The sequence below is a fragment of the Garra rufa genome, chromosome 1 (assembly GCF_049309525.1).
Source record: "Garra rufa chromosome 1, GarRuf1.0, whole genome shotgun sequence".
In the NCBI taxonomy this organism is placed as follows: domain Eukaryota; kingdom Metazoa; phylum Chordata; class Actinopteri; order Cypriniformes; family Cyprinidae; genus Garra; species Garra rufa.
The window spans coordinates 57,046,622-57,072,001 of NC_133361.1; the positions used below are offsets into that span (position 1 = coordinate 57,046,622).

Here is a 25,380-nt window from a genome sequence, read left to right on the forward strand (position 1 = left end):
GGTCACATGTCTCTGGGATTGAATGATGGAGGGCCTTGAAAATGTACATTCTGAAAGAAAAGTTTATTAAGAACTAGAATCTGAAAACATATTGTGATATCTTTAATACTTCTTGAGTTATAGGCATGCAAACTTTGGAAAAAGAATATTTATGGCACTCAGACAGGTATGTTCAATTCCATTGTCTTGACAGAAAGAACAGACATACATCTTTAGTTTCAACATTATTTGTTCTTCAGACATCCCTCTTAAAAAAAAGATGCATTATATTTTTGCAAACTGGCTCACGTTTGGTTTTTATCCACTTAATGTGTACATTTAACAGTTTTCTCCTTGCCGTTTCTCCATTTTTGAATGGTCCCATTGGCACACAATGCAACAAAGATAGCTAAAGTTGAAATGGTCAACTGAAATAGTCAAGTTGAGGCACATTACCTTGCTCATTGTAGTCTATTCATAAGATTCTATATTTTAATCAGTTTCAGGGATGTTTGGAAGAAGGGATTTTGTTCATTATAACAGCTTCTGAAGTTGCCTTAAGTTGGCTGAAGTTACCAGATTTTACTAACAGACCTACCAATCTCTGCGTAAAAATAACATTTTGATGGTGCCACCTTTCTAAAGTCATTTTCACGCCCTTGTAATTTGGCTTTGTTTTTTTTTTTGTTTTTTTTTGCCATTTTGCCCCCCATTTTGACATTAAATATTTTGGCTTTCATCACTATACATGTCTATCTTTCTTTAGAAATAATATTAGCAAAATCAAAAATTTAAGCTGGGGAAGTTGAGGTAATTTGACACAGAATGACACTTTTATTAAGATGTGTGTGCCTTTCCAAACCATATCCCTTCATTTGAATTTGCCACAGGTTAACATCACGTGACGTGTAGTAACATCTACAAAGAATAATGAATTCTCCTGAGCTAATTTTAAACCATTACAGATAATGGTACAAATATTTATGCAATGAAATCATTTACATTTTTTTTATAGATTTGCAAAGATGTTAAATTAGTTTTTTGCAGTTTAATTTAATTTAAAACTGCTTACCCTAAGGCAGCAACATAAAACGTGACAAAAAATGAAGGTATATGAATAATTTTGCAAGGCACTGTATGAATGCAAATATTTATTCTGTGTTTTCAAGTGTTTGAATTGTCACATCATGCCTGCATAAACAGGAAAAGCAAATGTAAACCGAGTTTGCAGTTGTGTTTGTATTTTGACATGCTTCCGGAAGTCAGTGCAAGTCAAATATAAACCTTAGTTTTAGTTTTTTTTTTTTTTCTTCGCCAAACTATCACCATCAGCCAAATTTGCATAATTTTTTATTAACTCCATATATATGTGCTCACTGCTTTTTCTTTACATTTGCATTATTCAATCCTCTGTAGTAGTGTCAGATCATTTATTCAGCCTAGAATTTTTTAAAAGATATTTCGGCAGCTGAAATTTCCAGTTAATGATTTTACGGGTATTTTGAAACTGATGTATGAATGGTGCTTTACTGGTAAAAAGAAGTAACACCATTGCCTGGGTTGACAGTGCATTTCATATTTACTGATAATGTTCTTCTGTTAATTTTGCAGTTATTTCCTAGTATTACTTTGTGAAAGAGGCTAATGATGGAAAAAACACCTGTTGGGTCCTAACTTACCTTGTCCACATGGATGTAATAAAAGTGGTCTTTGTGATAGATGGCTTTGAGAAGACGTTTCAACTGCCGGACTGCTCGCCCATGAACCACCAGCATGAAAACCACCCTGACTGGGTTCTCCACCTTGGAAACGTCAGCGTCGGCAAAATCTGCATGCTGGACTGCACTGGAGATGACTAAAAATGGACACAAAAAAACAAAACTCAACATGTCAATAACATTTTAAGCATGACTGGATGTGGATATGATGGTTGAAGGAATGCCGTTACCATGCTGTGGGCAAAACTGAGGCAGAGACTGAGGCATGAGCTGCCCCGCTTGGTGCTGGCATACGATGTTGGCGATCTCCTGTCTGCACTGCCGTGAACCCGCACGGTGGAGGGCAGACAGAGCGTCCTTGCCAGAGATCTCACATTTGGGCACAAAGTCACTGTTCGGGACTTGAGGAGCACCCTCAACGCTGCCAGGCTCTCCTGGTGCTACTAGATGGATTCTGGCCATTTCGCCTGCCCGCGTATCGCTGAAGTTACGGCTGCTTGAAGGATCATAATGAGCGGCTTTTTCAACCGCCACTCCATCTTCCGGCGCGCCCAGACTCTTGTCCTTCAAAGAGGGCTTGTTTCTCCGTCTAGACCCCCTCCTGATGACAGTGGTGATGGCGGGCTGATCCTGGCGCTGTCTCGATTGCCCGTGGTTCGCCCCTGACAGGGCGTTTTTCTCAAAGGCCACAGGGTCCATCTTCTGCTCCTGCCCATTGTGGTCAGGCAACTTCGACCGCCTGTGTTTCCGCTGAGAAGGAAACAGAGTAAATAAATCAGAGGTGCGATGCCGAATCCCTCCACATCAGCGCAAAAGAGAAAACAGGATCAAACTTTATTCTCAAAGGAGGAAGTCTGCTTTAGAACAGATGGATGATTCACACTCCTAGAACAAACTTGCTGACGTTTCAGGGAGCCCAGAAGCACAACGTGTTTGCTTTGTTTCTCATTTGTTGTTTTCCTGGCTTCAGTCGCGGCTATTTTTAGTCGTTTAGTGGCGGGAATTAGAGGAAGCAGAGATGCGTAATGAGAATAGCGAGTCGCAGAAGGAGGTTTGGATGAGAGCTCAAGCCAACACAGAAAAACACTCTGCCATTATTTTACAGTGGCATATTTTAGAAGCATTAGGTTTTACTGCATTAAACAAGTGTTATTGGGTGTTTCACTGTGGGAAATCATCAGCTGAAATGCGAAGCTCTTTTCAACAATTTGACATAAAAACATAATTAGTGTATTGCGAAAGTATTCATACCCCTTCATTCTTTCAAGTTTTATGTTGCAGCCTTGTGCTAAACTGCTTTAAATTTTTTCCACATCAATCTACACTCCAAACACCATAATGACAAAGCACAAAACAATCTCAATTCCAAACTAAATTTCATACCCAAAAAGACTTTAAAGGTGTAAAGGTGCTTCAACTGAGTACTCAGGTAAAGAGGTATGAATACTTATGCAACATACGTATTTTAGGGTTTTGTTTTTAAAGGGATAGTTCACCCAAAAATGAAAATTTGATGATGTTTATCTGCTCCCCCCCAGGGCATCCAAGATGTTGGTGACTTAGTTTCCTCAGAAAAACACAAACGGAGATTTTTAACGAAAACCAGGGCAGTTTGCCAGCCAATAAAAATAAGGAAATTATTATCATTCTTCTACTGTCATATGATTTATAAACAGAAACTTAAAGGTCTTCATAGCAACCTGTACAAAGAAATAAAAGTTTGGTTTAACTTGAAGAAACTGTGACAGAAAAATATTACTTAATGTAATGATAGAACGACGACTACTAAAAATAAAATCATTATAATTTTTTTTTAAAGAAATATTTATCAGAAAAATTAATTACCAGAATTTATTTAACAGAAAAATGTAAATACGCAACACAGTATTTCTAAAAAATATATTATTAAACAATTCTTTGTGATGATTTTAGTTATTACAATTGAATGAAACCATTAAAATCCAGAAAATTAATGGAAAACAGAATTTGGTAAAAATAAAACTAAATTTGAGGGGGAAAAACGTATTTCATTGGGCCTTAAAATTTTTTTTTTTTGTTAAACTTCAGCAAATGGCTGTTAAAATTTGTACGTTTTCACATGATTTCAATTAATTAGATACACTTTTTAATTAATACAATTTAATTTACCCATTAAAACTGAGTCTAGAAGAATTAAAATCGAAAAAAAAAAAAAATGGAATTAGTGTAAAAATAAAATGGAATTTTGGAAAAAAATGTTTTTTCATAGGGCCCTACTTACAATGTATCGATAAATAAAAATAAGGAAATTATGATTATTCTTCCTTGTGTTATATTTGATGTATTACATTTTTAAATCCACACTCCTATACATATTGAGATATATGGGTGTATATGGGTCGAAGACGAGATGTCATCAAATTTCATTTACAAAACCGGTTTTAGACACATAACCGGTTTCACACAATAATATATTCATCAAGCTTACTGAATGCAAGTGTCTACTTCAACGTTTGGAAAAAGTCAAAATATGGTTGAAATAAGTAACATGAGCAACATACTTTTGTAAAAATGAAACTTATTCTGACCTGTACATATTCAAATACATTGGAAAAATAAGTGACCATTCTACATTTTTTATATTTCAAATAACAAAAAAAAAAACTAGGACAGTGGCAAAGATTTGAATTATTACTAGCACTGAATTATTATGTCGTGGCTTCACTTTTTTGAGTCTTCAAGGTCATCGAATGATTCTTGATTTTTGAAGATTTTTTGGTATATAAATTATTACTAAATAACATTTCAGTGTGTCTTTTCTGTATAACATGGTAAAAATGCCTAATAGTTAATCAAGACACATAAAAAAATTTAAAGCTGTATTAAATTTGTTGTTCTGATGCTTAAAACCCCCTTTTCCTCCCTGACCCATATAATCTCAGACGTCATAGAAGAACGTTTTTCACACCCTACTGATGTTTAGGTTGTTACTATGGCAGCTGATGTACACATACCGCACACAGTATGAACAAATTCCATCACATGCGAACACTGAGTCCTAAACACTAGTGTGCAGAGCCAACCAAACCTAAGAACAGCCTGAGAAAAGCCTTATCAACACACCTGCCAGTGATACAAACACGACTCGAGGCCTTTCATCCCATACTGATCGCCCAAACACAACTGTTTCCTCAGCAAACCCAGATGCACACACAAGCCTCATGATAATGTGAAAATAAGATCAGAGCAAGGGCAGCTCTTACTGTTAAGACTCAACACAGCTCAAGCGCCAGACGTCGATTTCACCGAAATCCCAATGGCGCTGGGCGTCTGTCCCAGCACCGACGCAGCTTGAAGCCAAACGAAGAAGCTTTTGACAGACTTTCTGTAATTTGCACTAAATTTAGTCTCATTTAGTCTAAATTTAGTGGATTCTCCATGTCTTCGCTAAATAAAGCTCAGCCTTCACAGTAAAAACGTGAAAATATTAAAAGAGCCTTTACCAATCTTTTTGGCACCACGGTGGAGAAAATAAGGTGAAACAGGACAAAATATATTTCTAGCGCACATGTGTTTTACATGATTTTTTTTCATTCCACACATGCCAAGACATGTAATCATTCGTGTCATAATGTAAACCAGACTGTGAGCCCATTGCTACTACACAATCCTCAAGATTGCAAGTAAGACAATCACTCGCATATGCTGCTAAATCAATGGATTGGCAGCGTTTTCTGGCGCACCATCAGGGCTCTACAGTGCGACGATGAATCTCTCTACACTTTGTTTTATGAAAGGATTCGTAAGATATGTCCGTGATGTTGAAAAAACATGTAGAAACCTTTTAAGCTTCCCTCAGTGTACAGTCGTGGCCAAAAGTTTTGAGAATGACACAAATATTAGTTTTCACAATGTTTGCTGCTAAACTGCTTTTAGATCTTTGTTTCAGTTGTTTCTGTGATGTACTGAGATATAATTACAAGCACTTCATACGTTTCAAAGGCTTTTATCGACATAGCATGACATTTATGCAAAGAGTCAGTATTTGCAGTGTTGGGCCTTCTTTTTCAGGACCTCTGCAATTCGACTGGGCATGCTCTCAATCAACTTCTGGGCCAAATCCTGACTGATAGCAACCCATTCTTTCATAATCACTTCTTGGAGTTTGTCAGAATTAGTGGGTTTTTGTTTGTCCACCCGCCTCTTGAGGATTGACCACAAGTTCTCAATGGGATTAGGATCTGGGGAGTTTCCAGGCCATGGACCCAAAATGTCAACGTTTTGGTCCCCGAGCCACTTAGTTATCACTTTTGCCTTATGACATGGTGCTCCATCGTGCTGGAAAATGCATTGTTCTTCACCAAACTGTTGTTGGAAGAAGTTGCTGTTGGAGGGTGTTTTGGTACCATTCTTTATTCATGGCTGTGTTTTGGGGCAAAATTGTGAGTGAGCCCACTCCCTTGGATGAGAAGCAACCCCACACATGAATGGTCTCAGGATGCTTTACTGTTGGCATGACACAGGACTGATGGTAACGCTCACCTTTTCTTCTCCGGACAAGCCTTTTTCCAGATGCCCCAAACAATCGGAAAGAGGCTTCATCAGAGAATATGACTTTGCCTCAGTCCTCAGCAGTCCATTCGCCATACTTTTTGCAGAAGATCAATCTGTCCCTGATGTTTTTTTTTGGAGAGAAGAGGCTTCTTTGCTGCCCTTCTTGACACCAGGCCATCTTCCAAAAGTCTTGGCCTCACTGTGCGTGCAGATGCGCTCACACCTGCCTGCTGCCATTCCTGAGCAAGCTCTGCACTGGTGGCACTCCGATCCCGCAGCTGAATCCTCTTTAGGAGACCATCCTGGCGCTTGCTGGACTTTCTTGGACGCCCTGAAGCCTTCTTAACAAGAATTGAACCTCTTTCCTTGAAGTTCTTGATGATCCTATAAATTGTTGATTTAGGTGTAATCTTAGTAGCCACAATATCCTTGCCTGTGAAGCCATTTTTATGCAATGCAATGATGGCTGCACGTGTTTCTTTGCAGGTCACCATGGTTAACAATGGAAGAACAATGATTTCAAGCATCACCCTCCTTTTAACATGTCAAGTCTGCCATTCTAACCCAATCAGCCTGACATAATGATCTCCAGCCTTGTGCTCGTCAACATTCTCACCTGAGTTAACAAGACGATTACTGAAATGATCTCAGCAGGTCCTTTAATGACAGCAATCAAACGCAGTGGAAAGTTTTTTTTGGGATCAAGTTCATTTTCATGGCAAAGAAGGACAATGCAATTCATCTGATCACTCTTCATAACATTCTGGAGTATATGCAAATTGCTATTATAAAAACTTAGGCAGCAACTTTTCCAATTTCCAATATTTATCTAATTCTCAAAACTTTTGGCCACGACTGTATAGTTTCATAGTTGTACGCAGTAGTTTTCATTCGCAAATGGAAGCTTCAAAAGGTTTCTACGTGTTTTTGCAACATTAATCAAAAAGTAATGCATTACAGACATATCTCATGAATCCTTTCATAAAACAAAGTGTAGGGAGAGATTCATTGTGCAGAGTAGAGCTATTGTTGATTACAATGGAACTTTGTGAGATCGCGATGAACTAAGATGAGTGACGGCTTTTAATGAGTTTGTAAATGAGATATTGATTTAATACAACAGTTAAATAAACAAGAAGTTAATATTAAGTTACTTACATTGTCTGACTCTTAGGGTTGTGAACCTACACTGGTCTTACGGTTCGGATCGATTACGATTATCATGTCATCGATTCGGTTCAATACACTATCTCGATGCATCACGATGCATTGGCGATGCACTGCATACCCATTTTTCAGTTTTACTTCAAATATATACAATTGTGTTAATAAATACAAACAGTCAGATATATGAACTGAAACTTTAATTTAACCTTCTCAAAGAAAACACACTTCTTGAATATATCAAACAAAACTAAAGTCTGGGCACAGAAGACAACAGCAACATTTAGAACAAATGCACAAAAGTAAATACCTGGGCTTTGGTTTCGTTGTAGAGTTCCGGCATAATCTTTTCTGAAAAGTGTCTGCGTGAGGGAAGCTTATATCGCGGCTCCAGTATATTTAACAGGTGGCGAAACCCAGGGTTTTCCACCACAGAAAAGGGCCATATATTTTTTAAACGAAAAACTAAACCGAATAAGATTTCAACCGAGAGGCACCGCTCAGATCTTATTTAATTGAAACGAGGGAATAGAGTCCTGCACGAGCCCAGCCCGAGACGCTCAGACCCGAGCCCCGTCCTTGTCCGACATCTTATCAGAACAGAGTTCGTGTTGTAGCCATTAAATACTTCAGTTTTGGATTCTAATGGCAAAGTGGCTAGATTTCATTTTGTTTCCTTTTTGAGTTAATTTAGAAATATATTTGGAACATTTTATGTTTGTTAAACTGAGACTGAGTCCATTATAATCGGTTATGGTCTTTTACTGAACCGATACCGAATCGTCCTTGTCTGCATCGCAAAAATGATAAATTTTGACACCCCTACTGACTATAACACTAAGGTCTGAAAAAACTCCATTCAAACTCAGCGTTGTTTCGTTTATGAATGAACGTACGATTTTAAACTAATCTAGTGAGTCAATGATTCAATTTCCCATTCCTACAGACAGTCACTTGCTTCATTCCTGAATGAATCAGCCGTTCAAACGAATCAAATGAATAAATGATTCAGTAATTAAATCAGTGACTTGCCGCCACCTACTGGCAGATTTAGTTTCATTTTTAAAGTATCTTTCCAGTTATTCAATCATTTAATATTTCTGTATTCAAAATTTTATATTTGAAATTATGAATTTGAATGCACTCAAGCCTCCTCTGAGCCTCGTTAAACTTATTTAAAAAAAAAAAAAACCTACAAGCCACTTGTGTTCTTCTGTGCCACCTCTGTACAGCCTGATTTAATTTGATTCTTATTAGCCGTTTCTTATTCTGTTGTTTCAATTAGAAATTTTAAAAAGCTTAAAAATATAATTTAAAAAATGACATAAAAGATGACATACTTTTAATAAAGCTGCCAAAAAACGCCATTACAAAAGTAAAAACAAAATTCTGCTGTAAATCACAATAAGGCGTCAAATATCACCTCGTAATGGGAAGGTATTTTTTTATCAGAGTTTTTGATTATTGATTCCTGAAATTTTGACTGTGCTCCTAAATTTAACTTAAGTAAACATAGAACCCTGACCATTAAGGGATACTTCACAAACAAAGCTAAAACCTTTTCATTAGTGAGCAAAAATAATTTGCGAGCATTAGTCCCATTTGCAAACACTAACCTATCATTGTCCTACATTTACACTACTAGTCAAAAGATTGTGAACAGTATGTTTTTTTTAAATAAGTCTCTTCTACCCTCCAAGCCTGCATTTATTCGATCCAAAATACAGCAAAAACTGTGCAATATTTTAATATTTAAAATAACGCCTTCCTATTTGAATATATTTTAAAATGTAATTTATTCCTGTAATCAAATGTGATTTTTCAGCATTATTTCTCCAGTCATCAGTGTCACATGATCCTTCAGAAATCATTTTAATATGCTGATTTGCAGTTCAAGAAGCATTTATCATTATTAGTATTATTATCAATATTTAAAACAGTTGAGTACATTTTTCAGGATTCTTTGATGAATAGAAAGATCCAAAGATTAGCATTTATCTGAAATGAAAAGCTTTTGTAACATGCACACATGTAACATGTTTAAAAGTGATGATAAAGACATTTATAATGTTACAAGTGTAACAAAAAAAATTCTATTTCAGATAAATGCTGTTCTTCTCAATTCACCAAACGACCTTGAAAAAAAAATCTACTCAGCTGTTTTCAATAATAATAATTAAATGTTTTTTTTTTCTTCAGCAACAAATCAGAATATTAGAATGTTTCTGATGGATCATGTGACTGAAGTAATGGGAAAATTCCGCTTTGAAATCACAGAAATAAATTACATTTTAAAATATATTCAAATAGAACAACTATATTTTAAATATTTCACAATTTGACTGTTTTTGCTGTATGCTGGATCAAATAAATGCAGGCTTGAAGGGCAGAAAAAAAAAAATCTTACTGTTCACAAACTTTTGACTGGTATGCGTTTATTAAAAATAAAAAAATATTAGCCAATCACAACTCTACTGCCAATGTGTGTGTAGAGGTTTGCTACATATTTGGAGTTTCCAACTACTTTTGCAGCGTTAACAAACGTTTTATGTTAATTTGAATGAATACTGAGTATTTATAGTGTGCTGGAAAAAAATAAATAAATAAAAACGTTGCCAATCAGACTCATACTGGCAAGACAAAGATTTAAAACACTGGTTATTGTAATTCTCTCTCAAATACATATTCAATGGATGTACACGACCTAGTGGACCTTTTCATTTGAGGGTTCACTGTGAAGTGAAAAATCCGGCTGCACGGGGACACCAGTGCATGAAAAAGTTACATTATTACACGCACATTTTCCAAGATGTCGCTGAAAAAGGACATGCGATACTTGAGCAATCGCACTCTTAATATTTAGTCTAGGTATTTGATAAACATCTGTCAGTTCTGGTTGTACTCCGTGTCCACACATTGCTTAAAAAATTTGATTAAATTGGTTTTCCCAGTCCAGACTCGCACTCTAGTGATCAGACTCTAGTCAAGCTTCCAATGCTGCCAAACAAAGACTGTATCCAAAATAAACAAAACAAAAAAAAACATATTCAGTCATGTGGTAAAAGCTAACCACAACTCTGCGTGGATTGCCGATGTGGTACTAAAAGTATGTAAAGGGAGAGGGCGGAATAACAAACACTTCCCAGCAATTCCTGCTATAGGCACATTACACAGCAAGTCTGGGTCTTTGCCACACGTCTGCTGCCCACACACAAAAACAATAGACTGTGGGAAGAGAAGAGCCAGCCAGTGTCCAGTAGCTCTAGACCAGTGTCAGACCAGTGGGCCTCATTATCAGCTGCTTGGACTTTCAAGCTTGAAAGCAAACCAAAAGCTTTGTTTCGGGGGAATAAAAAAAAAGGGTGTTGTCTATGTAGGCAGTATAGACTTGTTCAGAAAGCTGGAGGCTGTTTCGCAGCGAAGGCGGTATTGAAGAACACAATCCCTGAATACACTGCAGCGAGCTCACTGAAATAAATTATTAACAGACTGAGTACATATTTATAAATAATATAATTTAATATTTTAGATATAACTTATATAATATAAACAACTCATTCAATACCTAAAGCTGGCGAAGAATAGGGAAACATAAGTGTAGCCCAAACTTGTGCGCGCTGTGTAGAGTACTGGGCTGTTGTTTGGCAACAACATAGTAGTTTTATACCCACAAGATTGCACAAAACTTCCAGCATAAAGGCAACATTAAACAACATCTCAGAGCTGACAGTCAGATGGCAGCGTTCTGCACACAGTTACCAAAGTTACTTCACACACTCAAAAATAACCCACAAAACAGGGAAGTTTGAGGAGTTGTTGTCATAAACGGGCCTACAGTGAGTGCAACTTGCGCATTGGATATGCAGCTGGAACAAATAACTGAATATTACTCAGAGCCGTTTTAAAAACTCCAGAAGCAAATGACATTTTCTTCCATTAAACGACTCTCAAAATATGCATCTGAATGTCAGTGTGAACAAGAATGCCCATTTACTCCAAGAACAATCAGAACAGTGCCTTGCGAAAGTATTCATACCCCTTCATGGTTAATGGTAGGGCTGGGCGATATGGCAAAAATGTAATCTCGATGATTTTTTCCCCCATATTGAACGATAACGATATATATTTCGATATAAGCTCTTGATTTTGCCAGCTTTACAATAGTATCCCAACAATGACTAAAGCCACAAAAATTAAAGGGTTCATTAAATTACATTTTAAAGTATAGTTTAACAACAAAAATTACAGTTTTGGCCTTAAAAATTAAAACAACTTACTAAAATAAATTTAAAAAATAAAAGTTGTGACAGAGTACGGTAAATGAGAGTAAATGTACAAAATGTAAACATACAATTATTGAAAAACATAATTTGTAACAATTATTTATTATTATTATTATTAACAACACAATTGTTTATTTTCTTATGTTTATTATAAGTTGAGCTATTTAAATTAGAGGCAACCACTGCATTTTGAAACCATCTACAGTATAAATAACAAAAAATTACGACACAGTTCTTTCTTAATCGTATTAAGTGCAGACAATTCAGCCATAATCAAAAGTAGGCTACTCTCTGAATATTCAAAGTGCAAATAGAGACGAATATTTCAAGCATGATACAGAGCTATAGACATACACAACCTATTATAGCCTACATACTAATAACACCCTGGATATGTCATGTAGCCTAATTTGCGTGCATTGGGGAGTCACTTCTACTACTACTACTAAGAAAATATTGTTAAAACATTATTCTTTAAGGAATATTTAGTAGAAAAATTATTTACCAGAAAAATATATGAACTATATTATATATATATATATATATATATAAATGCACAACACAATGACAAAAAACAAACAAATAAATAAAAATTGTATAAATTAATTATAAAATCAGTTAATTAGATATGCTTTTGATTATTTAACTCTAACAAAACCATTCAAATGAAATCCAGAAAATTTATCAAAAACAGAATCTGGTACAAATAGATTTAAATTTAAGAAAAACATACAACGCATTTCACAGGGCCTTGAAATTTAATTTGTTAAACTTTAATAAACTGCTGTTAAATTGTGTACGTTTCATGATTTCAATTATTTAGACATACTTTCTGATTAATGCATATCTTTATTTAACCAATAAAACCTTAAATTGAATTAAATTAAGTATAAATAAAAATGGGAAAAACCGAAACCCAGAAAAAAAAATAATAATGGAAAAACGAAATTTAGAGTTTTTTTTACTTTAATTAAACTGTAACTTAATACATTGCTGTTAAATTGTGTAGGTTTCATGAATTTAATTAATTAGACATGCCTTTTGATTAATATCTTTCAACGTAACCATTAAAAATTAAAATTAAGTATAAATAAAAATGGGAAAACCCAAAACCCAGATGGAAAAAAATAAATTTGGAAAAAAAAATTTAATGCATTTCATGTTTTAAAACACAATTTTTGTTAAACTTTAAATAAACTGCTGTTAAATTGTGTACGTTTCATGATTTTTAATTAATTTGACATACTTTCTGATTAATATATTTGTAATTTAAGCATTAAAAATTAAAATGAAGTAAATAAAAATGGGGAAAAAAACGAAACCCAGAAAGGTGTTAATAGGAAAAACTGATTTTAGAAAAAATGTAACATTTCACAGGGTCTTACAAACACAATTTTTGTTCAACTTTTATTAAACTGCTGTTAAATTGTGTAAGTTTCATGATTTCAATTAATTAGACACGCTTTCCGATTAATATGTTTTAACTTAACCATTAAAAATTTAAATTAAGTATAAATAAAAATGGGGAAAAACCCAAACTTTAATGGAAAAAAAAAAACGAATTTGGAAAAAAATTAAACCCATTTCATATGGTCTTAAAAACACAATTTTTGTTAACCTTTTAATAAACTGCTGTTAAATTGTGTAAGTTTTATGTTTTCAATTACTTAGACATGGTTTCTGATTTTTTTTATTTATTTAACCATTAAAATGGAAAATTAAATAAATATTAACTAAATTAAAATCACATTTAAATAAAAATGTGGAAAATGTAAATTAAAAACCTGAAAGTGTGCGTCTGCCCTCATCCATGGTGACACAGCTTGAGAGGTAAAGAGGTGAGGAGAATAATGGCAGATAATTGCCAAAAGCTTGTCACATCATACCCAAAACACCTACAAAAAAGTATTGAGTAAAGGGTATGAATACTTATGCGATGTCAGTTTAAAAAAATACATTTATGAAGTTTTATATGTTAGTTCAGTTTTTGCTTTGCAATTATGGTGCATGGATTGTATTAATGTGGTGAAAAAAAGTAATTTAAAGCAGTTTAACATGAGGCAGCAACATAAAAAAAAAAAAAAAAAAATCAAGGGGTGTGAATACTTTCGCAAGGAAACTGTATATTAGCGCCCACACCAAAGGACAATAATATTCAGTTTATCATAAATGCCATCTGACATGTTAAACGTTTGAGCTCTGCGGTTCCTGTGTTGGTATTTTCAGATTCAGAGTGATATTTAAAACTTATTCATAGTTAACATTATGTGTTTCATCCTTGACGTCAACTGGCTTTAAAATAATATGTTTCCATCCAATGTTCAGAAGAGAACAAATTGTTGAATAACGTCATTCGAATTTCATCAAAACTATCTTCATTTGTGTTCTGAAGATGAACGAAGGTTTTAGGGTTTGGAACGACATTAGGGTTAGAGCAATTAATGACTGAATTTGAATTTTTTTGGGGCAATTTGTTGGATTACATTTCTGAGAAAAGTCATTCAAAGATTGTAACACCTTCTCCGCTAAAATCTAAATGTGATTAGAAACATTTCTTTCTTGAAAGTACTACATGAACCGTTAATGGAACCTTAAGAATCTGAATCAGAAGCCGAATCGTTAAATATCCTCTGATCCCTCTGTAAGCAGCACAGGTCACTGCAGCATCACATGACCTGCAGTAACTCATTCTTCAGGTCTCAGAGACCAAAGGCTGCAAAATCAATGGCCTCTTTCATCACGCTGAGACTCGCCAGAGAGGGAGAGAGAGGTCAGAGATGCCTGTAGATGTGCTGTGGCGTAAGAGGGAGCAGTTAGGATGGCTGACTCGTCATTAAATAATCACTTAGGTTCTTAGTTATATTCGCCATTAGGACACCTTGGGGCTGAACGACACAACATAATTGCTAGGCTGCACTTCCAGAAGGTTACATGATGAAATGAAGACCAGACACTAAAAGGAAAAGCTCCTTTATCAATCATACATGCATGGTTCCTGAATTAGAGAATCAGAGAATAGTGGAGCATATAGCAGTAGGTGTCCACTGTAGGAATCAGGATTGTGAAAGAGAGACGCATGGCAGGTTTTATTCCCACCAGGGCCAATTAGATGAGAGACTGGAGGAAACATTCACACGAACACGTGAAACATCCCACAACAGACACTCCACTGTCATCTCAACCATATCCTCAGACCAAAAATGTTCTAGTTTTATGTGTGTAAATAGGGCTGTGTGATTTCCGCAGTGCGGATAAAAATTGAATGTACTGTATAACGTGGAATGTCACGGAATGTCAAATTTTGGATGGATAAATGCGGGCTAGTGCTTGTAAATATTAAGCACAAAAATACTATTTAAAAATGAATCTTGTCTGTTCTGTGTGTCTCTGTGTGAATGAATGGCGCAGACGCACGGTTTCGTTTACCACACACATCGCTGCGCTATGTTTTCAGTCTCTGCCATCTGCCGAGTACATGCACACATAATCTGAACACTAAAACTGCTCTGAAAAGTCACTTCATGAGCATTTTACCATTTGTTTTGAGAAAAACTATCCTTATACCATATACAAACAGAAACTGTCAAAAAACAAAGTTGGGTTTAACTTGAAGAAATTGTGACAGAAATATATTACTTAATGTAATAATAGTACTAATACTAAAAAAAAATACTAAAACAATTATTATTATTAAAACATTATTCTTTAAGAAATATTTACCAGACAAATTTATTAATGTTATTTATTTACCAGACAAATCTAAATACACACAGTATATCTGAAAATAAATAAATAATAATAATACAATCATTATTTAATAAATCAGTAAATTGGAGATGCTTTTGATTATTAAACTTTAAACTTTTTAAGAAAATAAATTAAAAAACACAAAATTTGGTAAAAAATAGAAATAAATTTGAGAAAGAAAAAACACATTTCGATTCAAATTAATTAGACATGCTTTCTGATGTTAATTAGACATTTTCTAATATTTTCTTTTAATTTAACCATTACAATTGAATACATTTTAAATTAAATTTTAATAAAAAATTTGGGGGTGGGACGGAACCCAGAAATGTTTATTTTTTTGTTAAACTTTAATAAATTGCAGTTAAATTGTAAGTTTTATGATTTTTATTAATTAGACATACTTTCTGATTATTTTTAACCATTAAATTTGTTTATGAAATTAAAATTAAATATTAAAAAAAGTGAAAAAAAAAATTAAACCCAGAAAAAAAATTAATTTGGAAAAAATATAAACCATTTCATAGAGTCTTAAAACATAATTTTTGTTAAACTTTAATAAATTGCTGTTAAACGGTGTAAGTTTTATTATTTAAATGAATTAGACATGCTTTCTTATTAATATTTTCTTTTAATTTAACCATTGAAAATTTAAATTAAAATCACAATTAAATATAAATGGGAAAAACCAAAACCCAGAAAAATTTTAATGGAAAAAACTGAATGTGGAAAAAAAATTATTTCATGCTGTCTTAAAACTTAATTTTTGCTAAACTTTTAATAAACTGCTTTCAAACTGTGGAAGTTTGATGATTTAAATGAATTAGACATACTTTCTGATTAATATGTTTTAATTTAACCATTAAAAAATTAAATTAAATTAAAGTATAAATATAAATGGGAAAAAAAACGAAACCCAGAAAAAAAAAAAGAAAAAAAAAAGGAATTTAGAAAAAATGAAACATTGTTAAACTTTAATAAATTGCTGTTAAATTTTGTAAGTTTCATGATTACAATTAATTAGACATACGTTCTGATTCATATTTTTAAATTTAACCATTCAAATTTTAAATTAAATATAAATAAAAATGGGAAAAACTAAACCCAGAACATTTTTAATGGAAAAAACTGAATTTGGAAAAAATTAAACCCATTTCATCAGTCTTAAAACTTATTTTTTGTTAAACTTTTAATAAACTGCTGTTAAAGTGAGTAAGTTTTGTGATTTCAATTAATAAGACATACTTTCTGATTAATATTTTTTAAATGTAACCATTCAAATTTTAAATTAAATACAAATAAAAATGGGAAAAACTAAACCCAGAAAAATTTTGATGGAACAAAACTGTTTCACAGGGTCTTAAAACATCACGTTTGTTAAACTTTTAATAAACTGCTGTTAAATTGTGTACGTTTCGTGATTTCAATTAATTAGACATACTTTGTGGTAAATTATCAATTTAACCATTAAAATAAAAATATTCACTAAATTAAAATTTTCATTCAAATAAAAATGGGAAAACGTTCTTCTAAACTTTGAATTTATCAAAAAATCCTAAAAGAAACTGTACCAGGATTTCCACAAATATTACTAAGCAGCAAAACTGTTTTCAACTTTGATGATAATTAATGTTTCTTGAGCGTCTGATCATCAAATTAGAGTGATTTCTGAAGGATCATGTGACATTGAAGACTGGAGTAATGATGCTGAAAATTCAGCTTTGATCACAGGAATAAATTACATTTTAAAAAAGCAAACATATTTAATAATATTTCACAATTTTATGGCTTTTAGCGTATTTCTGATCAAAGAAATGCAGCCTTGGTGAGCCTAAAAGATTTCAATAACATTAAAGAAATATTACCGACTCCAAATTCTTGAAAAGAAGTGTACAAATATGTACCTAGTTTACTATTAACCAGTTCTCCTTGTTCACCTTTCACTTTTTCCTAAGACTCTTCATCCACTCAGGAAATCTATTCGACGCAGGATAAGAGTGAAGTAAAAAACGGAGCAGGAATCCAGACACGACAGCACATTCCTGCTACTCGTCACAACTCGTAACCTTTCTCAAACACGTTCACGTATTACTCCGGAGCCCCTTGAGCAGCAGACAGTTATTCATTGACTAATTAGTTATGCAGGCTTCTTCGAAGGTCACTTACAGTTACAGTTCACTTATTTATGGAGCAGTCATCCAGGTCTAACCTGAGGTTAAGTGTTTTGATCAAAAGCACAATGATTATCGTTGCCGAATCAAGCCAGCTGGGCTTTGAAGCGCCTCAGATGTTTAAACGCTACAGCGCAATATTAGCTGCAGATATCTGAGAGCTGCAAAACGGTCACACGTGGTTCATTTCATTGACAGCAGTTTACAAACCCTGTCTGAGGCAACAGAAATAAAACATAGCTTAAAGTCGTGAGGAAACAGAAACGGGGACAGAGCTTTTACTATATAATTCAATTGGTTATTTTCAAAAAAAATGTGAACATTTTTAACGTCAAATGCTCGTCTTGTCTCGTCTGTGTGATCTGGGTCAATGCAGTTAGGGTATGTTGAAAAACTCCCATCTCATTTCCGTCGTCAACTTCAAAATCATCCTACAACACTGTTTTAACTTTTTTTGTAAAGGGAGTTTGATCTTCTTTGTATGTTCACTTTGTAAATACTTGGTTGGTACTTCTGCAGCGACGTTTTTGAACTTGGGGAAGAAAACGAGATGGGAGTTTTTCAACATACCCTAACTGTGTTGACCCAGATCACAGACTACACAAGTGCATCGCAGAGACGAGACGAGACAAGCATTTGAGATTAAAAAGTATATAAATTGTCAATTTGTTTTGAAAATAACCAATCATTTCTCTAGATAAGACACTCCTTCCTCGGCTGTGATCATTTAGAGCCATTTGAAGCTGCATTTTGGAAGTTCAAACTCAGGGGCACCATAGAAGTCCATGATATGGAGAGAAATCCTCAAATTTTTTCTCAAAAAACAGAATTTCTTTATGACTGAAGAAAGAAAGACGTAAACATCTTGAATGACAAAGGGGTGAGTACATTATCTGTAAATTCTTGTTCTGAAAATGAACCACTCCTGTAAGTTTTCTCATCAAATTAGGTTGGCAGATAAATGTGAACTTGTAAGGACAGAGGACTAAATAATTTGAGAAATCACTAAAGAGAAGTTTAACCGGAATATCGAGGTATGACATTAGGAGATCTTTTTTTTTTTTTTTAAGATTTATTTTTTGGCATTTTTTGCCTTTATTGAGATAAGACAGGTCAGAAGTGACAGGAAACGAAGTGGGAGAGAGATGGGGGCGGGATCGGGAAAAGGTCCTCAAGTCGGGATTCGAACACCGGACGCCCGGAGCGCAGTATGTCGGCGCACTGCCCACAAGGCTATTGGTGCCAGCAGATCTTTTTATTGTTTATTTATTTGAACAACTTATCCATGCATATGCTAAAGAACAATGCATTTATAAAAAAAAATAGATACTGCAAATTTTTATTTAATGCAGACTTTAACTTTCTGAACAATCAGTAAAAGTCCTAATAGAGACTGAAAATACTGTACTGAATCTCCGAAGAGTCTAATTTAATGAATAACGGACTCAATTATATAAGGTGTGTTTCAAAACTGCTGAGTCAACAGCATTTTTACTCTAAAAAGATCACTTTAGATAGTTCATAAAAATAAAGGTTCTTTTAGGGCTGTTAAACGATTACAAATATTTATATGTGACCACAAAAGATCATGTTCCATGAAGATATTTTGTAAATTTCCTACCGTAAATGTATCAAAACGTAATTTTTGATTAGTAATATGCATTGCTATGAACTTCATTGGGACAACTTTAAAGGCGATTTTCTCAATATTTAGATTTTTTTGCACCCTCAGATTCCTGATTTTCAGATTTCACATTCAAAAATGGACTCTTATGACTGGTTTTGGGGTCTAGGGGTGACATATGTATATATTTATATATACAAAATAAATATACACAGTACGTATTAAATAAACAAACTTTTTTTTATTTAGCATGCAATTATTCGTTATAATGAGCCCCATTCTTTATTTACATCTATAGTTCCATTAAGAACTTGTATCATCTTTCCATTGGACAAAATGCTCCTTATAGCGGAAAAAGTTTCATTAGATTATTGAACTACAAACAATATAAAAATTGTTCTTTTAAAGTACCTTGAGAAACGTCTAAGCTATTTTGTAAATGTCCTACCGTAGATATATCAAAACCTAATTTTTGATTAGTAACATGCATTGCTGAGAAGTTAATTTGGACTACGTTAAAAGTTTTCTCAATATTTTGATTCTTTTGCACCCTCAGATTCCAACAAATCCTAACAAGCCATACATCAGTGGAAAGCATATTTATTCAGCTTTCAGATGATGTATAAATCCCAATTTCAAAAAAATTACCCTTATGACTGGTTTTGTGGTCTAGAGTCACATATATTATACAAAACATGCATTGTTTTGTATGCGATTAATCATGGTTAATCATTTGAGAGCCCTATTCTTTATTAATATCTATGGTTCCATGAAGAACTTTTAATATCCACGGAATCGTTCCAATACACAAAATGTCCTTCATAGCAGGAAAAAGAGTCTTTTGATTTATAAAATGTTCTTCAGACTAAGAAAACTTCTTTCAGATAACTGTCCAATGAAAGGTTCTAAAGAGGAACCGAAATGGTTCTTCTATTTGACATAATCACTGAGAAAACACTAGAAGCTTTATTTTCAGTTGTGTAGTCAGCATTTTTTGGCTATCACAGTCTAGTAAGCAACCATGGTGATGCTCAAAAAGGCTGTCTAGGTATGACACTTCAAAAAGGTTGCAGTTGAATAAACAGAAGTCAAATTTAATTCTCACACAGCGAAGCCCAAAAATGTTATGTAGCAGTTATGTAGGCAGGTTACCTAAACATGTAAGACTGCGATGTCTAATGGCATGCGGTCTATGCTTATAACTTTCACTAGGATGACCAAAAATGCTGTCTACGTAGTCAGCTCACTAAGTTTTGATTCCCAGCCACAGAGTTGTTATGGGTGAAGTCAGTCCAGTCAGTCATTTAAAACCCGACGCCGGTCAAAACAAACCGCTCCAAAAGATCTCCAACACAACACACCCGCATATGTGTTTCACACACACCATAACCATCTCCGATAATTCAAGAAACGTGTTTGTTTACACCCGATGACGCTATTACGGGAGTAACGTTACCCGTTCAACTAATGAGACTGACTGACGGCTTTAGCTTAGCTTAGCATGCTATTAGAAATCCTCAGATCAAACGGCGTTACTGAGGCAGGCATGACAGATTTATCCGCGTGAAACAGCACGTACCTCAGCCTCTCCCTCCTCCAGACTCCGCAGGCTCCATACCACCAGTCCTTGGATCAGCAGGATAGTTAAACCAGCCGCGATTGCGAGTTTATACCGTCTAAGGAGCTTCTGCACACGGGTACTCGCGACCATCTTTCCCCCGTGAATCACACATATAGCCGCGAGTGACTGACACACTCGGAGGGAATCGACTCTGAGAATCGAGCACTGCGTTGTGCTTCAGAGTCAAATGATTCTGATTCAAATGAATCAAATTGAGAGTCAGTATCTCAGTTCATATGACCAGGGGGGTGTTCCATAAAACAAGTTGACCAAATAAGTCAGGCTTATTTCAGTTAGTCTGACTTATTTTGAGCCAAATCAAGTGACAATAAGTCAGACTAACTGAAATAAGCCTGGCTTATTTGGTAAACTTGTTTTATGGAACACCCCCCAGGTGGCTGCTTGCTCGGTTAAAATAGGCTGTTATATTATTAGTCAAACGTTTATGAACAGTAAAATATTTAATGATTTTTAAAGAAGTCATTAAAAGATTTAAAGTACAGCAAAATCAGTAAATTTTTTAATATTTTTACTATTTAAAATGACTGCTTTTTATTTGAATATGTTTTAAAATGTAATTTATCTCTGTGATCAAAGCTACATTTTTAACATCATTACTCCAGTCTTCAGTGTCACATGATCCTTCAGAAATCATTCTAATATGCTGATTTGCTATTCAAGAAATCTTTATTATTATTATTATTATTATTATTATTATCAATATTTAAAACCGTTGAGTTCCTTTTAAGATTCTTTGATGAATAGAAATATCCAAAAATTACAATGTATCTGAAATAAAACGCTTTGTAATAAACACTATACCTGTCAAAAGCTTGGTGTCAGGATCATTTATTTATTTATTTTTTACATAGAAATGAATACTTTTATTCACCAAGAATGCTTTAAATTGATCAAAAGTGATGATAAAGACGAATGTTACAAAAGATTTCTATTTTTAGATAAATGCTGTTCTTCTGAACTTTCTGTTCATCAAAGAAACCTGATAAATTCTACTCAACTGTTTTCAACATAATAATAATAATAAAAAATGTTTTTTTTGAATAGCAAATCAGAATATTAGAATGCTTTCTGAAGGATATATATACATATGTATGTATGTATATGATAAAGACATTTAGAATTTCTGTTTCAGATAAATGTTCTTCTGAACGTTTTTATTCATCAAAGAAAAACATCTAATCACCTGTTTTCAACATAATAATAATAATAATAATGTTTTTTTAGTAGCAAATTAGAATATTAGAATGATTTCTGAAGGATCATGTGACACTGAAGACTGCAGTAAGGATGCTAAAAATGCAAATAGAAAACAGTTATTTTAAATGGTAAAAATATTTAAAAATATTAGTTTAACATTAAAAATCGTACTGTTACAAATTCGTGACGATTGTTTTTAGCCTAAAAATGATTTAGAAGAAATAGATAAACATGTTTTCCTTATGTTATATCTGACTTATGTTATATCTGATATTCTTATCAACAGGTAGTTTTATCAAATAATTGTCTGCTGTAAGAATTAAAATATTAGTATTAGCAAAATTAGTTAATAACGGTATAAACACTAATAATAACTGTTTTTTACACGCAGATGTTGTATGCATCCATCAGGCGGCGCACTTTAAAAGCGCAAAGTCCTGTCTATCTCCAAGACAACCGCTACGTGTGGAATGTTTTCGGCTTGTGTATTTAAACAATACGAAAGGAAGTCATTTATTATCCTCATTTATTTATTTTTAAAAAGAGAATGTTTATTTGTATATTTCCCTAACTTTATCTGAGTCTATTTCTGACACCGAAACGAACGAATCCTACTAAGCTGAAGGCTACGCTCATGAATATTAATTAGCCCGTGCAACCGTTGCGTAGCAACCTTTCCGCAGCATCCAATCACGAACCTCATTAGTATTCACTAGCCCAGCCTTCACCATAGTATGATTCTCCGTCCATTCAGTGATGGCAACAATGTATCCGCTGCTTCGTGAGGACTAGTTAGGATGTGAGTCGTGACAGACGTTCAGTTTACTCAGAAGCAGAAGTTCTGGGATTTAAGTCACTCTCATCTCTCTGAAATGAAGCCGGGAAGAAAGAAAGACTACTCTTCTGAGGACTTGCTATGAGACAGCTTGGGTCGCTTGGAAGAAAAGTTGTATTTGTCAGAGATGTCCACCACTGTGTCCCCAAAAGTCCCCTCCGCGAGCACAGACCCAGCGGACCAGCGGACAATCGTCGTGGGTGCATGTAAGTAGAAATATCTTATGGTTTTAATCGAAATTAATAATGTGTTTGTTCAAGAACTCATGTTAAATAACTTAATTGAGCTAATGATATCAACTTTTTATTTATTTATTATCGAAATAAATCTAAATATTTTAGAAACAGTATTGTGTAATTATACATACATACATACATACATATATATATAAGTGTGTATATATAAGTGATGATAAAGACATTTATAATGTTACAAAAGATTTCTATTTCAGATAAATGTTCTTCTTAACTTTCTATTGATCAAAGAAACCTGAAAAAATTCTACTCAGTTGTGTTCAACATAATAATAATAATAATAATTTTTTAATGTTAAATGTCTCAATTGAGCTAATGACATCCTAACTTTTTATCTATTTATTCTTAAAGAAAGCACATTTTTGGTTTAGAAACAGTTTTGTGTTATATATATTATTTAGTAAGGACACTTTAAATTGATCAAAAGTGATGATAAAGACATTTATAATGTTGCAAAAGATTCTATTTCAGATAAATCTGGTTCTTCTAAACTTTCTATTCATCAAAGAAACCTGAAAAAAATTCTACTCAGCTGTTTTTAACATAATAATAATACATGTTTTTTGAGCAGCAAATTAGAATATTAGAATGATTTCTGAAGGATCACGTGACACTGAAGACTGGAGTAATAATGCTAAAAATTCATTTTTGAAATCACAGGAATAAATTACATTTTACATATTTCACAATTTTAAAGTTTTTGCTGTACTTTGGATCAAAAAATGTAGGCTTGGTACGCAGAAGAGACTTTAAAAAACATAAAAAACTTTTGACTGGTAGTGTGTGTATATAAAGACGCAAGCATGAGACATTGATTGACTTTGTTATGAAATGACGCATAAATTATGTTTGCCAAGATTCTCAAGACAAGATTTAAGCATGCTTAAATGTTTACAATAATGCCGTACATGAATATAATTGTTGTAATAATAAATAATCATTCAATATAAGAATTCATCTTTTCAAACCTAACATTTTTACACTCTTTGTAATAGTAAAAACCAGCTAAAGTGGCTTCGAATGCATAGGTAACATCCTGACTGATGTGTATTGTCTCTTGTCTTTCTCAGTTTGTTGTCTGGTGTTTTTCTTTATGATCATGGTGCTGCTATTGATTCTGTACCGGAAGGTTCCTCTCTGCTGCAAAATGAGGGTTTATCAGGAATCTCGTACTGACATGGTAAGTTTCATTGCTGCACTTTCAAGACTTCAGTTCTTAGTTAAGCTTCATTGAGCATCAACTCTGCCTCAGATGTTTCTCCTAAAAAAAGGAGAAAGACACAAATGATGTATGGTTTGTTTAGGATATGACAATATTTGGCAAGAGATACAACTATTTAAAAATATGAGGGTGCAAAAAAAATCTAAATATCGGACTTAAAGTTGTCCAAATGAAGTTCTTAGCAATGCATATTACTAATCAAAAGTTAAGTTTTAATATAGTTATGATAGAAAATGTACAAAATATCTTCATGGAACATGATCTTTACTTAATATCCTAATGACTTTTGGGATAAAAGAAAAATCGATAGCTTGACCCATATAATGTGTTTTTGCCTATTGCTACAAATATACCTGTGCGACTCATCATGACTGGTTTTGTGGTCCAGGGTCACAAACTATCTGCAAGTGCACGTCTTTCCCACAAAAGTGGAGAAAAAGTATCGAATGCTGTTAAAGAGTTACGTGCGACCTGGTTTGATCATTTTGCAAATGGAGAACGTCGTCTACTGTTTGAGTTATCAATGTTTGGTACACTCACACACAAACAGAGATTACATATTATCTTTTTTCCTAACTGTGGTAAACTTTCAAGAGCTTCATCATGTGCTGTGCCAAACACTGTGACTCAGCACATGGGGAGCTTCAGCTGTCATCGTAAGCAAAATAATAGATCTTATACAACATAAACAAGCAGTCACTTCAAAAGTTAAAAATGTAGTCAAAGATTTACCTGTTCAGTTTTGAAGAACTACGCTCTTAAAAATAAAGGTGCTTCACAATGCTATAGAAGAACCCTTTTTGTCTTAATGGTTCTATAAAGGTTCTTTGTGGTCAAAGAAGGTTCTTCAGATTATAAAAAGGTAAGAAAGCGGTGGTTTGAAAAGCATCTTTGACTGAAGGGTTCTTTGTGGAACCAAAAATGGTTCTTCTATGGCATTGCTGTGAAGAACCTTTTATTTTTAAGGGTGTAAGACATAGTAATCTTAGACCTGACATACGAATCTGAATC

The 25,380-nt window shown here is 33.8% G+C and overlaps 1 protein-coding gene across 1 annotated transcript in view; it reads right to left on the bottom strand.

Moving 5' to 3' along the window:
* The window catches only part of xylt2 (xylosyltransferase II), a 54,202-nt gene extending 33,254 nt beyond the window's left edge, over positions 1–20,948 (bottom strand). The window contains exons 1-2 of the mRNA XM_073843220.1: positions 20,799–20,948; positions 1,928–2,447 (exon numbers count right to left, since the gene is read on the bottom strand). Coding sequence (XP_073699321.1) covers positions 1,928–2,447; positions 20,799–20,930 — 652 coding nt within the window. The 5' untranslated portion in view covers positions 20,931–20,948. The remainder of the gene's footprint in view (positions 1–1,927; positions 2,448–20,798) is intronic.
* Between the last annotated feature and the right edge of the window lie 4,432 nt (positions 20,949–25,380).